Source organism: Oryctolagus cuniculus, chromosome 5 (assembly GCF_964237555.1).
Source record: "Oryctolagus cuniculus chromosome 5, mOryCun1.1, whole genome shotgun sequence".
In the NCBI taxonomy this organism is placed as follows: domain Eukaryota; kingdom Metazoa; phylum Chordata; class Mammalia; order Lagomorpha; family Leporidae; genus Oryctolagus; species Oryctolagus cuniculus.
In genome coordinates, this window is record NC_091436.1 from 16,728,745 (window position 1) to 16,742,805 (window position 14,061).

Sequence of the window (14,061 nt, forward strand, 5' to 3'; positions counted from 1 at the left end):
TTTAAAATAAATAGCCATGGCTCAGTTGGTTAATCCTCTGCCTGTGGCACCGGCATCCCATTTGGGCACTGGGTTCTAGTCCCAGTTGCTTTCTTCCAGTCCAGCTCTCTGCTGTGGCCCAGGAAGGCAGTGGAGGATGGCCCAAGTTCTTGGGCCCTGCACCCACATGGGAGACCAGGAGGAAGCACCTGGCTCCTGGCTTCAGACCGGTGCAGTGCCAGCTGTAGCGGCCATTTGTGGGGTGAACCAACGGAAGGAAGACCTTTCTCTCTATCTCTCTCTCTCACTGTCTATAACTACCTGTCAAATTAAAAAAAAATTTTTTTAAAGAAAGACTGCTGCAAACCTCTTCTCTGTGAGTCCCAAGTTCTTACTATCAAGTTACCGTCTCCTCCTGAAAACACCTTGACTGCAAACAGTTGTTGTCTGGCACGGTTGGTTATACGCCAACAGGAAACTGAAACCCCACGTCAAATCTAAACCCTGCACCAAATCCCACTGCACCTGCAAATCCCTAGCACCTCACCATATGAAATTGCTTGCACACAGTCCCCCCACGCACCCCTTCCAGCTCACTGCCCTGCGCTGCCTCCTAGAAGCTCACTATGCACTTGGTGGCATCTGGGCGGCTGTGCTTTGCTCAAAATGCTTCAGCAGCTATCTGCTCACTGTGCTGCCCTTAACCTGATCAGCTGCAACTTCATTTAATCTCCGAAACACGCCCAGGACTTGCTGTCCTCCTGCCCAACAGCCTTTTGTCTGCTTGGTACTTCCCCCAAAATGTTCTCTTCTTTTTACAGCAGTTATCTGGACAACTCGCTGAATGTACCCATAGCACCTCACAGTGATTCTCCTATTATCTGCCAGACTTATCTGAAGCTTTGTTAGTGAGCATTTCATGCAGAGAAGCCTCGCCAACCTCCCCAGATTAGGAGTGCTTAAGGTTTATGCGATTTTGCTTTTATTTTCTTATTTTCCAAAGCATCAGGACTGCTGCTTTCCATATGGTAGGTGGCTGGGAAATTCTGAGTTGACCACTTTTAATGCATAAAATTACTACATACCAAGAAAACAAATTAAGTTTAGAAGATCACACCTGTTTCCCACTTCTTTATATTTAGGTATGTATGATTTCATCATGACCACGAGAGAGATCAGGGTAATACTGGAAATACAGAATATAAAACTACTTTAGGGGCCGGCGCTGTGGCATAGTAGGCTAAGCCTCAGCCTGCAGTGCCAGCATCTCACATGGGTGCCGGTCCATGTCCTGGCTGCTCAACTTCTGATCCAGCTCCCTGCTAATGGTCTGGGAAAGCGACATAAGGTGGCCCAAGTGCTTAGGCCTGCACCCACGTGAGAGACCCAGAAGAAGCTCCTGGGTTCTGGCTTCAGATCGGCCCAGCTGCGGCCATTGCAGCCATTTGGGGAGTAAACCAGAGGATGGAAGACCTCTTTCTCTCTCTCTCTCTCTCTCTCTCTCTCTCTCTCTCTGCCTCTCTGTAACTCTGCCTTTCAAATAAATAAATAAATCTTAAAAAAAAAAAAAATCAGCACTCTGATATGGGACGCTGGTATTCCACGTGGCGGCTTACCCTGCTGCACCACAACACCAAGGCCAGGACGGAGTTTCCCTGCTTACCCTACTCCCAGTATAGATCTTGGACTACAGGCACCAGTAGAGAAGTATTCATGGAAGAGTGAATCGTAAGCAAATGGCCAAGAGAGCCATAACCCTATCCTGATCTTCAGCAACTTGGTTTGAAGAATTCTTTAGAGATTTTGCACTGGCTAAATGCAGTAAACTAAGCCCTTGGCTACCTGTGCTCACCCAGCACAGCACAGGGAGTTTTGCGTTGAGAACTGAGTACGTGAACACTGAGAAAAGCTCCTTCTTCCCGGTAAGGCTAACAGCACTCAGTTCAGCACCTCTTTGCCCTGAACAGCACAGTCTGTTTGGACAAGCCTGGACTGGCAGCACACTTGCGTGCAATACAGTAGCACCAAGGATGGAATGATGGAGGGGAACTGTTTTCCTTTATACTCCTGCAGATGTGTGGAGAAATTACCGATCTGAATCCCTCCCTGTTAGCCACCCCAGCTCCAACCTCAGTGAATCTGTGCACGCTGTCACCTAGGCCAGTGACACCTCTCCCCACCCCCACCCTGTCAGCTTGAACCCCTAACCTCTGATGACCATTTCAAGACTACAGAAAGACTCTGACATTGCCTGCCTGGGATTCTGATCTGGTAAATCTAGGAGGGTGGCCAACACACCAGTTACAATGCCCCATGCCACACTGGAGTAGCTGGGTTCAAGACCTGGTTCCCGACTCCTGCTTCCAGGTCCTGTAGACCTTGGAAGGCAGTCATGATGGTTCAAATAATTAGATTCCTGTAACCCATGTAAGAGACCTGGTTTGAGTCCCTGGCTTCTGTCTCTCATCCTGGCCTAGTCCTGGCCATTGCAAGCATTTGAGGAGTAAATCAGCTGATGGAATCTCTCTTTCCTCTCTCTCCCTCACTCACTGCCTCTCAAGTAAGTATAAATACTAAAAAAAAAAAAAAAAAAAAAATCATCAAAACCTCCCCATGTGACTACACTGCACAACCAGGCTAAGGAACCAGGAAGTGTCCTCTCTCTGGCTACCCAGCAGCTTGCAATGTCTGCATGGAACACACTAAAGACCAACCAGCGACTCGTAGTAACCTCCCCTTCTTAAATTTTGGCTTATCTTATTTACAGATTAAACAGAGAACTGACACTTTACTGAAACCAGGATTAAAGGTAGGCAGAATGAAACTACTGGGTTTCCCCTCTTTTTAAAAATATCATGGAGAAACCACGAGGAAGACAAAAACCTTTGAACTTGAATGAATACTTACATTGAGAGAAGCCTACTGGTGTCTGGGAAAGATTCCGGTTTCCATGCTTTGAACACCTACGTCTTCCTGGGAAAACAGTTACTCCACTTAACTGAGCCAGGCTGCTGCGTATAAGAACGCAGAGCGAGTTGGGGGAGGGCCTGCAGCCGACTGCTTCCCCAGGGGCTGACTTCTGCTGTCCCCACTGCCTGATCCCAACATTTCACGGATCAGAAATATGAAGAAATTTCTGGCAACTGCACGATTCTAGATTATTCTCAGGGGAGAAACTTTAACATGGACAGCTAAAGAAGTAGGTCATTGTCTGAGCAAATGAAGTTAGAAGCTGTTTACTAATTTCAAAAGGAAGAGGAGGCAGTAAGAGCAAGACTGCTCGGCCCCAGCCACATCTTCGCTCTTACACAGGTCTTTCCCCCAGCTTACCCTTTGAAAGGAAAAGTCTCTACAAATTAATAGTAAAACAAGCCAAGGCCTTCAGTCCTCCGAAAGCCAGCTCAGGCCACACTCGAGCAGCACACAGAAGACACATATGTGATCCGCTGGACTGCACGATGGAACCAGAGGCAGACAGACCAGCGTGAAGGCAGGGGAAAGCAGGTGCTGTCCTCCACAGAGCCAGAGAACCTCTCTGGAAAGTCAGTTTAGCAAAGGCTATCAAAATATAAGATGCAGGGGCCAGCGCTGTGGCAAAGCCACCATCTGCAGGACTGGCATGGGATATGGACACTGGGTTGTGTCCCAGCTGCTCTACTTCTAATCCAGCTCCCTGCCTGAGAAAGCAGTGGAAGATGGCCAAAGTCCTTAGGCCCCTGCACCCATGTGAGAGTCCTGGATGAAGCTCATGGCTTCTGGCTTTGGCCTGGCTCAGCCCTGGCCATTGAGACCATCTGGGGAGTAAACCAGCATATGGAAAATATCTATCTCTCTCTCTGTCTCTGCCTCTCTGTAATTCTGACTTTCATATAAATAAACAAAAATATAATGCATTGATATCCTTCTGTTGTGGGGAGTGGGACACTCAAATTATATTGTAGGGATAGAGAGTCCTGGCCGGGCTGGGAGAGAACCCCACCCACCCACCCCACAAGACTTACTACAGGTGCTTAAGAGGTGAGCAGAAAAGAGAAAAGCAGGTTTTATTGAAAGGCAAATGGCCAGTGTACACTCAGATGTAAGGAAGAATCACCCCACCCAGGCTGGGGTCATCGTTTTTTTTATAGGATGAGGGGCGGGGCCTGATTGACGAGCCAAAGGAGGCAGGGTTTGGGAGGAGACGGCCGCACACGTGGTGATCTAAGCTTCGTGGTGTCTGCTGCCTGATGGAAGCCGAGCTGCGCTGCACGATGAGGAGTGGGTGTGCTGAGCGTTCAGCCCTGCTGATTCAGCGTGGACAGTGACGGGATTCGGGCGGTGCACGTGGCTTGGGTGTTGGCAGTCCTCAGCTCCTTGTCTGTCACTGACTCCCTGCCTAGCCACATCACTTTAATTCAACAATTCCACTTCCAAAAACCTAACCTAGAGATACTCCGGGGCCCATTAACACACAAACAGTTATCTGAAAGTAGCATGTTCCTTGCATCGTTATTACAACAAAACACTGGGAACATTTAAACACGTGGGACTGGCTAAATTATTACAGCGCTATTTAATCCACAAGAGAGACAGCGACAGCACTCACTTCGGCAGCACATATATAAAAGTTGGAAGGATACAGAGATTAGCATGGCCCCCACACAAGGATGATACACAATTTGTAAAGCATTCCGTATTTTTTCAGGAATGTGCAACAAGTTTTGCCCCTTTTAGACACCCACATCCCACACTGGCAGGTCAGTTCAAGTCCCAGCCACTCCACTTCCAGTCTAGCTGTCTGCTAATGCGCCTGGGAAGGCAGCGGACAACGGTCCAAATCCTTGAGCCCCTGCCATCCATGTGGGACACCAGGATGGAGTTCCTGGCTCCTGCCTGGTTCAGCCTTGGCTGCTGCGGCCAGTTGGGGAGTGAACCAGCAGACGGAAAATCAGTCTATCTTTCTCTCTCTCTCTGCCTTTCAAATAAACAAATAAGTAAATATTTACTAAAGAGAAATGTATGTAGCTATGAATAAGAATGGCAGTAGAACTTTATGATAAGACACCCAAAACTTTCTTAATAGAAAGCTTTTATTTAATAAATATAAATTTCATAAGTACATTTGGATTATAGAGGTTGTTTCCCCCCATACCCACCCTCCCACCCCCAAACCATCCGACCTCCTATTCCCTCTCCCATTCCATTCTTCATTAAGATTCATTTTTTTTATTTTTTTTAATCTTTTATTTAATGAATATAAATTTCCAAAGTACGACTCATGGGTTACAATGGCTTCCCCCCCATACCGTCCCTCCCACCCACAACCCTCCCCTTTCCCACTCCCTCTCCCCTTCCATTCACATCAAGATTCATTTTTGATTACATTAAGATTCATTTTTAATTATCTTTTTTTTTGACAGGCAGAGTGGATAGTAAGAGAGAGAGACAGAGAGAAAGGTCTTCCTTTTGCCGTTGGTTCACCCTCCAGTGGTCGCCACAGCTGGCGCGCTGCGGCCTGCGCACTGCGCTGATCCGAAGGCAAGAGCCAGGTGCTTCTCCTAGTCTCCCATGGGGTACAGGGCCCAAGCACTTGGGCCATCCTCCACTGCCTTCCCTGGCCACAGCAGAGAGCTGGCCTGGAAGAGGGGCAACCGGGAAAGAATCCGGCGCCCCGACTGGGACTAGAACCCGGTGTGCCGGCGCCGCTAGGTGGAGGATTAGCCTATTGAGCCGCGGCGCCGGCCTCATTTTTAATTATCTTTATACAGAAGATCAACTCTATACTAAGTAAAGATTTCAACAGTTTGCACCCACACAGACACACAAAGTATAAAGTACTATTTGAAGACTAGTTTTACCATTAATTTTCTTTCTTTCTTTCTTTCTTTCTTTTTTTTTTTTTTTTTTTTTTTTTTTTTGACAGGCAGAGTGGGTAGTGAGAGAGAGAGAGACAGAGAGAAAGGTCTTCCTTTTGCCTTTGGTTCACCCTCCAATGGCTGCCACAGCTGGCGCGCTGCAGCCAGCGCACCGCACTGATCGGAAGCCAGGAGCCAGGTGCTTCTCCTGGTCTCCCATGGGGTGCAAGGCCCAAGTACTTGGGCCATCCTCCATTGCCTTTCTGGGCTACAGCAGAGAGCTGGCCTGGAAGAGGGGCAACCGGGAAAGAATCCGGCGCCCCGACTGGGACTAGAACCCGGTGTGCCGGCGCTGCTAGGTGGAGGGTTAGCCTATTGAGCCACGGTGCCAGCCACCATTAATTTTCATAGTACAACACATTAAGGACAGAGGTCCTACATGGGGAGCAAGTGCACAGTGACTCCCGTTGTTGATTTAACAATTGACACTCTTTATTTATGACATTAGTAATCACCCGAGGCTCTTGTCATGAGCTGCCAAAGCTATGGAAGCCTCTTGAGTCCACAAAGTCCAACATTATTTAGACAAGGCCATAATCAAAGTGAAGGTTCTCTCCTCCCTTTAGAGAAAGGTACCTCCTTTGATGGCCCCTTCTTTCCACTGGGATCTCACTCACAGAGATCTTTCATGTAGGTCATTTTTTGCCACAGTGTCTTGGCTTTCCATGCCTGAAATGCTCTCATGGGCTATTTAGCCAGATCCAAATGCCTTAAGGGCTGATTCTAAGGCCAGAGTGCTGTTTAGACCGTTTGTCATTCTATGAGTCTGCTGTGTGGCCTTTTTCCCATGTGGGATTGTTCTCTCCTTTTTAATGCTATCAATTATTATTATCAGACACTTGGTCTTACTTATGTGATCCCTTTGACAATCCTATCTTTATGATCAGTTATGAACTTAGGCTGATCACTTTAACTAGTAAGATGGCATTGGTACCTGCCAACTTAATGGGATTTGGTGTCCCATGGCAAGTTTTTAGCTTTGCCCTTAGGAGTAAGTCCAAGGGAACATGTGCCGAACTGTCCATCTCCTCCCTCTCTTATTCCCACTCTTATTTTTAACAGGGATCAACTTTCAATTGGATTTAAACACCTAAGAATAATTCTGTGTTAAGTAAAGAGTTCAACCAACGGTACTAAGTAGAAAAAGAAAATACTAAAAAAGAATAAAATAGTAAGCCATTCCTCGACAGTCAGGACAAGGGCTGATCAAGTCATTGCTCCTCATAGTGTCAGTTTCACTTCTACAGGTTTGCTTTTAGGTGCTCAGTTGGTTGTCACAGATCAGGGAGAACATATGATATTTGTCCCTTTAAGGACTGGCTTAGACTATCCAAAACTTAAAGCTACAGATCTAAAAGTTATGATCTTATTTGTTAAAAAGAAAAGATGGTGCTATTGTTGTCTTTTTCTCTTAAAGACTTATTTATTTATTTGAAAGGCAGAGTTACAGGAGAGAGGAGAGAAAATGGGGAGAGAGAGATCTTCCACCAATTGGTTCACTCCCCAAATGGATGCAACAGACAGCCAGGGCTGGGGCAAGCTAAAGCCAGGAGCCTGGAACCCCATCTATCCAGGTCTCCCACATGGGTGACAGGGGCCCAAGTACTTGGACCATCTTCCATTGCTTTCCCAGGTGCATTAGCAGGGAGCTGGAAGAGAAGTGCAACAGCCAGGGCTTGAATGGCCACTGCCACTATGCTGGCCCCATCATGTTATCTTCTTTCATGTTTCATAAAGTTTCTGAAATACTCAAGGAATCTTCGACACTAGTTTCACACTATCATCAACCTAAATGGAGTAGGAACTTCCACCACTGATTCTACTTACATATTTATTTATACTCTCAATCATTAACATTTCTTAAAATATCAAAAAAAATCCTGTTATATGACTGTAAATAGGAATCATTTTAATAAGAGTAAACAAATGCTTTTATATGATAAAGCCCTTGTGATTCAAGATTAATATCAGATGTAGTCAGCTGCAAATAAAAAAAACACTATTTGTGATGAGAAATATGAAAGTATGTATAATTGAAATTTACTACAGGGCCGGCGCCGCGGCTCAATACGCTAATCCTCCACCTTGCGGCGCTGGCATACCGGGTTCTAGTCCCGGTCGGGGAGCCAGATTCTGTCCCGGTTGCCCCTCTTCCAGGCCAGCTCTCTGCTGTGACCCAGGAGTGCAGTGGAGGATGGCCCAACTGCTTGGGCCCTGCACCCCATGGGAGACCAGGAGAAGCACCTGGCTCCTGGCATCGGATCAGTGCGTTGCGCCAGCCGCAGCGCGCCAGCTGTGGCGGCCATTGGAGGGTGAACCAAAGGCAAAAGGAAGACCTTTCTCCCTGTCTCTCTCTCTCTCACTGTGCACTCTGCCTGTCAAAAAAAAAAAAAAAGAAAAGAAAAGAAATTTACTACAAATTATTAGTATTTTACCCACATTCTTCCATTAGCTATCCTATTGCATGAGAAACAAAAGTATATTTATATGTTCAAAATCTTACTTACATTGTATAATGGGTTCTATTCCAGGAACATGGCCCAAGATCTAAACAGACAAGTCAAATTATTGTAAATATAGATTCTTCAAGAATGTATTGACAACCAGTATACACATTTGCATGGGACTTCTAACTTTCCTCCAGCTTTTTAGATATTTTCTACGATATCTCTTTATTAAAGTTAAGCTTATTTTAAATTATAATTTTTGTTAGGTTATAAGGGAACTAGGCATTAGGTTCAAGGATATTTAGGTTTTTTTTTTTTTCCAAGAGATAAAGGGACTAACTATATTTTTTTGCAGAATGCTGAGTACCATAAACCAGTTTCTCACCTCACCAACAACTACAGCACCCGCAGTGGCCAGGAATGAACACCACTTAGCTTCATTCTTCTCCCCTAGTGTTGTCTAACCTCAGAGTACGAGTTACAGCTGATGAGGACAACATAATAGACAGTACCCTTTTAAAAATATATATACTTATTTTATTTATTTGAATAAGTTACAGAGTGAGGTAGAGCCAGAGAAAGAGGTCTTCCATCCACTGGTTCAATGCCCAAATGACTGCAACGGCCAGAGCTGAGCTGATCTGAAGTCAGGGGTCAGGAGCTTCTTCCAGGTCTCCCATGCCGGTGGGTACAGGGGCCCAAGGACTTGGACCATCTTCTATTGATTTCTCAGGCCACAGTAGAGAGCTGGATAGGAAGTGGAGCAGCCAGGACTCAAACAGGAGCCCAATGGCATGCAGGCCGGGGCTTTAACCCACTGCGCCACAAGGCCGGCACTGTAATTTTGTCTTTTAACAATGTGATGTGACCATCATCACAACCACACCTCCAATTTCTGGTATTTTTTCTAATCGGAAAGCAGTACTTCTTAGCTGGGAAAAATCCATAGCAATACAGGTAATCACACAAACAAAAACATCACTCTTTAAGCAAACATCCAATTCTCCCCTAATCACCTTAAATTATGGCCCTTTTAGTGTAAAACTATAAGGAGAGGAAGCACCCTGTGTTAGGCTGGGGGAGGGATTATGAAAGCAGCTGGCACCTTAACAGTTTTGACACACAATCAAACACATCCTTAAATCTACGGACCAGACACTGGATTCTTCTGTTTGAGTTCATCTCTGCGCTTTGCAGAATCGTGGATCCTGTAAAGAAATGGAACCAAGGCTGCAGGGCTGACAAGAGTCCTCACCTCCCTGCCTGCCTGCGACACTGGCCACACCCTGTTCCATCTCCAGCTCTGAAGTCACTATACCGAAGCAGGAAATACAGCCAGGCTGAATCAGGGCGTGTGAAGTCAAGATTCGCAAGTCATTTTGTCATCAACCATCCCACCCTGTGGAGCCACCTGAATGAAAACACTCTTTCCAAGACAAATTTTTAAAAACAGACAATTGAGAGAAAATGGGAGGCTTTGCTCACCACCTGTGGTTGGGTCACCTAATCTCCCTGACCCTTGCAGTGGCTAAAAAAACCCTGGCCAGGTCTCAAGGTCAATCGAACCCGACCAGCAGCTGATCAAGCCATTTCCTCCCAGAATTTACATATGAATACTACAAATATTACTGATTCCTCCGGTTCAATTTACATGCACCATAGATAAAACCAAGACTTCTTTCTCCTGCATCTAAAGGTTGAGTAAGTTTTGATTAATACAGGAGTCATCAAAAGTTTAACTCTCCATTTGATCTGCTAGGTCTGAGAATTCAACTAGTCTGATGTCTTTTGAGCTATGGAAACTTAATGAATAAAATTAGCAGAAAAAAAAAAAAAGAAAGCAAAATGCACTGCTAAATAGCATCAGATAGGAAATTTTTTTAAAATGTGCTAACAACCTCTATGTAACGCCAACCATTCTATCCAAAAAGGTGAAAATGATGTCTTAGCCTCAATCTCCCCAAATGTCCACAGATCTCAAGAAAGTTAAAGATAGCTAAAGAATCACAATCACGTAGCAGTCTTATCTGAGCCGTTTAATGTATTTGTCTATTTAAGATTAAAGTCAATTTGAAATTGCAATGTTAACAAGCACTCTTTCTAGAAAAAAAGAAACCAAAATCTGACTGTTTCTTGCCAAATTGCTCACTTGATCTATCTTGATCTATTAATAGCCAAACAGACAGTGACTATCTGATACATGAGACTGATCATATTGAGAGGGTCAAAGGTTAAACAGAAAATGTGGATTGGCCATTGTATTCCCCAATGTGATAATCTCTAATCAAAACCAGGGAGCCACCAACATCCCTTCCTTCTTCCCTTAAGTATTTTTTTAAATATTTTATTTATTTATTTGAGGGGCAGAGTTACAGACAGAGAGAGGGAGAAACAGAGAGAAAGGTCTTCCATCTACTGGTTCACTCCCCAAATGGCTGCCAGAGCTGTGCCAATCCGCCCAGGAGCTTCTTCCTGGTCTCCCACGTGGGTGCAGAAGCCCAAGCACTTGGGCCATCTTCCAGTGCTTTCCCAGGCCATCCGCGGGGAGTCAGATTGGAAGAGGAGCAGGCAGGACAGATGCCTACATGGGATGCAGCGCCCCAGGCAGAAGCTTAGCCTACTATGCCACAGCACCTGCCCCACCTTGGTATTTATGGAGTGCCCACTGTGTGCTGGGCAGCATGCCCATGGTCAGCACACTCCCTGCCTTTGTGCAGCACTCAGAACAATCAGGACAACACTTGGCAAGCCCCGAAGGCCATCAATGTGGGAGCGGCTAGGAGGAAGAGTCCATGGAGCTGTGGGAGCCCAGAGTGCCCGCTGCGCGTACTTGGAGTCAGAAATGCAGCCAACCAGGGCAGAGTGATGGGTGCTGAGTCACTCTCAACTCAGACGTCCTTTTGAAAAGACTTAGGTCTTCAATACCTGAGCAATAAATCCTGCCAGTGGAAATGAAAAGCTACATATTGGAATCAAAGATGCATGTAAGTGTATTGATTTGTCTCCAAATTGATAACTGGGCAGCACGCCAACAAGTTCAATGATATGCTGGATGTCATTTAAGTAATTTTTTTTTTCTTACAGGAGGTTGGTTGGCTGCTTCAAGATGGTGGTGGCTAGAAAAGGGAAGGATACAGTTATGGAAGAGGGAAAAAGAAGACAATGGGAGGAATATCTTCAAGAAATTCAAGTCTCTTGGGAAGGGAATAAATCCCACATATTTCAGGGCCCACAGTTAACACCTGAAGGAATATAAAAGTGTGGCGGGGAGAATGGCCCACGACTGCCAGTTTTTTTAATAATTATACCATAAAACCACTGTCAGCACCAGACTGTAAACACTGGCCGTAGAGCCATTTTGATAGTTGCTGGCATCAGTGAGTAAATGTGACTTGGACCTCAAAGGACCGCGTATTCCTGAGGCTGGCTTAGAAAATCTAGATAGCGGAGGCACAGCACTTCTGGTTGCCTAGAGACCACGAATTTCACAAGTAGCTGTGAGTTAAGACTGGAAGGAAAACTACTATTCAGAACAGTCTGTTTGCCCCAACTAGACCAGGACTGCTAACAGCTCAAGGCACTGAGGTCACAGCTCTACCTAGATTGCAGTTTTCAATTTTACCTAGATTTCAATCCCCTCCCCCGCAACTACACATCTACACCTCTAAGATGTCTCAAAGGTTCTGCTTTACTCGCTGCCCCCCCCCCGTTCCACGCATTCGTGTTTTAAGTAGGGTGACCCACGTCTGCCTGTAAGGATGTCACAGAGTGCGCTGGGTGTGGCTCGCTGATGCACACACAGGTTGGATAATGGATCTGAAATCCACGGATCCCAACAAGCCACAGCCCCGAAGGTAGTGGGAGAGTAAGAACGGAGCCCAAAGACCGCGAAACGCAACATTTCCAGCAGTTTGTGCGCGGGGAACGCTTGCTCGCTCGCGCCTGACCACATCCTGGGAGAACTTCTAACTACTCCTTCGGTATCTGTTTATCCCGCGGAGTGCACAGGCCACGAAGCGAGCGAAAGCCAGGGCAGGACGCCGGCTTGTTTGCGAAACCTGTCATTCGTCTTGGAGACGCAGCGTCCGCCCAGGTCTTTGCCCTGGCTCCCAGCGAGCTGCACCCCGGGCGCGCAGCACCAGGAGACAGTGTCTGCTCCAGCCCCTGCCGCAGAGGACTGGGTACCAAACCGCACCCTCCGGGCGCAGCTGGTGCCACGGGCAGTGCCCGGTAGCTCCGCCAGCCCCCAGCACCTGGGTCCTGCATCTTGGGACCCCGGGCCCGGAGAGGGAGGGGGAGGCTGCAGACGCTCGACTGGGGGGATCCATCCCCCGCAGATGCCCCACGCCCCACTAGAGAGCGAAGGGGGAGCGAGAGAGAGAGGTTCAGGAGCAGCAGTAGCAGGAGGCAGATTTTATTACTGCGGATGGCGCAGTCGCCTCCCCGGAGAGACCCGCGACAAAGATGCAAGCCCCACGCCGCGCGCTCGCTGCGGTGCCGGCCCCGCCCCGGGGCAAAAGACCCTGAATTCTCACTCCCGAGTTCGCAGAGGGGTCGGACGGGCTGGGAAGTTCTCGCTGGCGGGATTCCGACACCTCACCCCTTCTCTCCCAGCCCCCCACCCCGCTCCCGCCTCCCCCAGGCAGGTGGCCCAGCGCGCCGCCGGTACCTTGCTGGCGGGGTCTGCAGCAGTGATGGCGGGATCCCCGGCAGTGCTGGGCGCCGCCTCAGCGGAGGGGCTGCCGCGGCTGGCCTCGGGCTCCGCCGGCGTGGCGTCCCCAGCCTGCGGCGGCTCCGGGCTACGCTGCTCGGTGGAGCTCCCGGCGCCCATGGCTCCTCGGTGGTTCTCCCGCGCCCTGCCGCAGGGTTACGCCTTCCGCAGGTCGCGGGGCTGCAGCCGGAGCGCGGAGCGGTGCGCTCGCGAGGTCCCGGGAGCGCCTTCCCTCCGCCGTGCTCCTGCGGACGCGCCCAGACTGCGAATGCAGGAGACGCGCTCGCGGCAAACTCCTTAAAAGAAAAAAAAAAAAAAAGCCACCTCTGAGCCTCCTCCCCCGCCCGGTTTCTCCCTCGCTCCATCACATGAGCACGGCCCCGGACACGCCTTGCAGTAGCATCGAGGACCAGAGGCGGGCCAGACGCCAGCCGGGGCCGGGGAGCCGCGCGGCCCGCCCCCGGGGCGTCTCCCGCGCCTACCCGGGGCCAGCGAGGCCCGGCAGAAGCAAAGCACGCGCCGGGGGGCGCAGGGGTCAGCGGGGCTGCGCTGGACGATGGCTCCCCCGAAGCGGGAGCGAGCCCACACCCCGATCGGTTTCCTCGGCCTGCGTTTGAACAAGGGCTCCCGCCTCCGCCCCGCATGCCCCGGCGCCTCGCGAGTGTGACCATATTAGGGCGGCTCACGTGGCCGGAGCGGGGAACAGGGAGGTTAAGGCCGTCGGGCCCCGACCTGGGAGGTGCTGCCTGGGGTCCCCCTTGCGCTCGCACCTTCGGAGCCGGTGGTGCCAGCCCATGCCTTCCGCAGGGGAACGCGGGGCAAGGAGGCGGCTCTGCAACCGCACCTGTCCTTGAGGGCCCGAGGCCGGAGGTCACCGCTCCAGGCCTCTTCTCGCGTGCGCGCTCCAACAGGAGGGCCTGGATGTGATGGTTTGCCTTCTGTGTTCCTCAGAAGGTCAGGACTTGGAATTATATCAACCCCAATGGCTTGCATTGTACCCCTTCGTTCCCGTTATACCTACATAGCAGGC

At 48.9% G+C, this 14,061-nt stretch overlaps 1 protein-coding gene and 1 non-coding gene across 3 annotated transcripts in view; one reads left to right on the plus strand and one right to left on the minus strand.

The window, feature by feature from the left end:
* AKAP12 (A-kinase anchoring protein 12) overlaps positions 1-13,437 on the minus strand; it is a 113,455-nt gene extending 100,018 nt beyond the window's left edge. Inside the window, exon 1 of one of the 2 annotated variants that reach the window (XM_008263684.4) lies at positions 12,990-13,437. In XM_008263684.4, the coding sequence (XP_008261906.3) occupies positions 12,990-13,151 (162 nt within the window). In that variant the 5' untranslated portion in view covers positions 13,152-13,437. Of the gene's footprint in view, positions 1-2,886; positions 3,011-12,989 lie in introns of those variants that run through there. The other variant, XM_070073414.1, reaches the window with a different exon arrangement.
* LOC127493328 (U6 spliceosomal RNA) lies at positions 4,557-4,659 on the plus strand. Its single transcript, XR_007923385.2, has one exon. It is a non-coding gene; the product is annotated as a U6 spliceosomal RNA (small nuclear RNA).
* Positions 13,438-14,061: the final 624 nt, after the last annotated feature.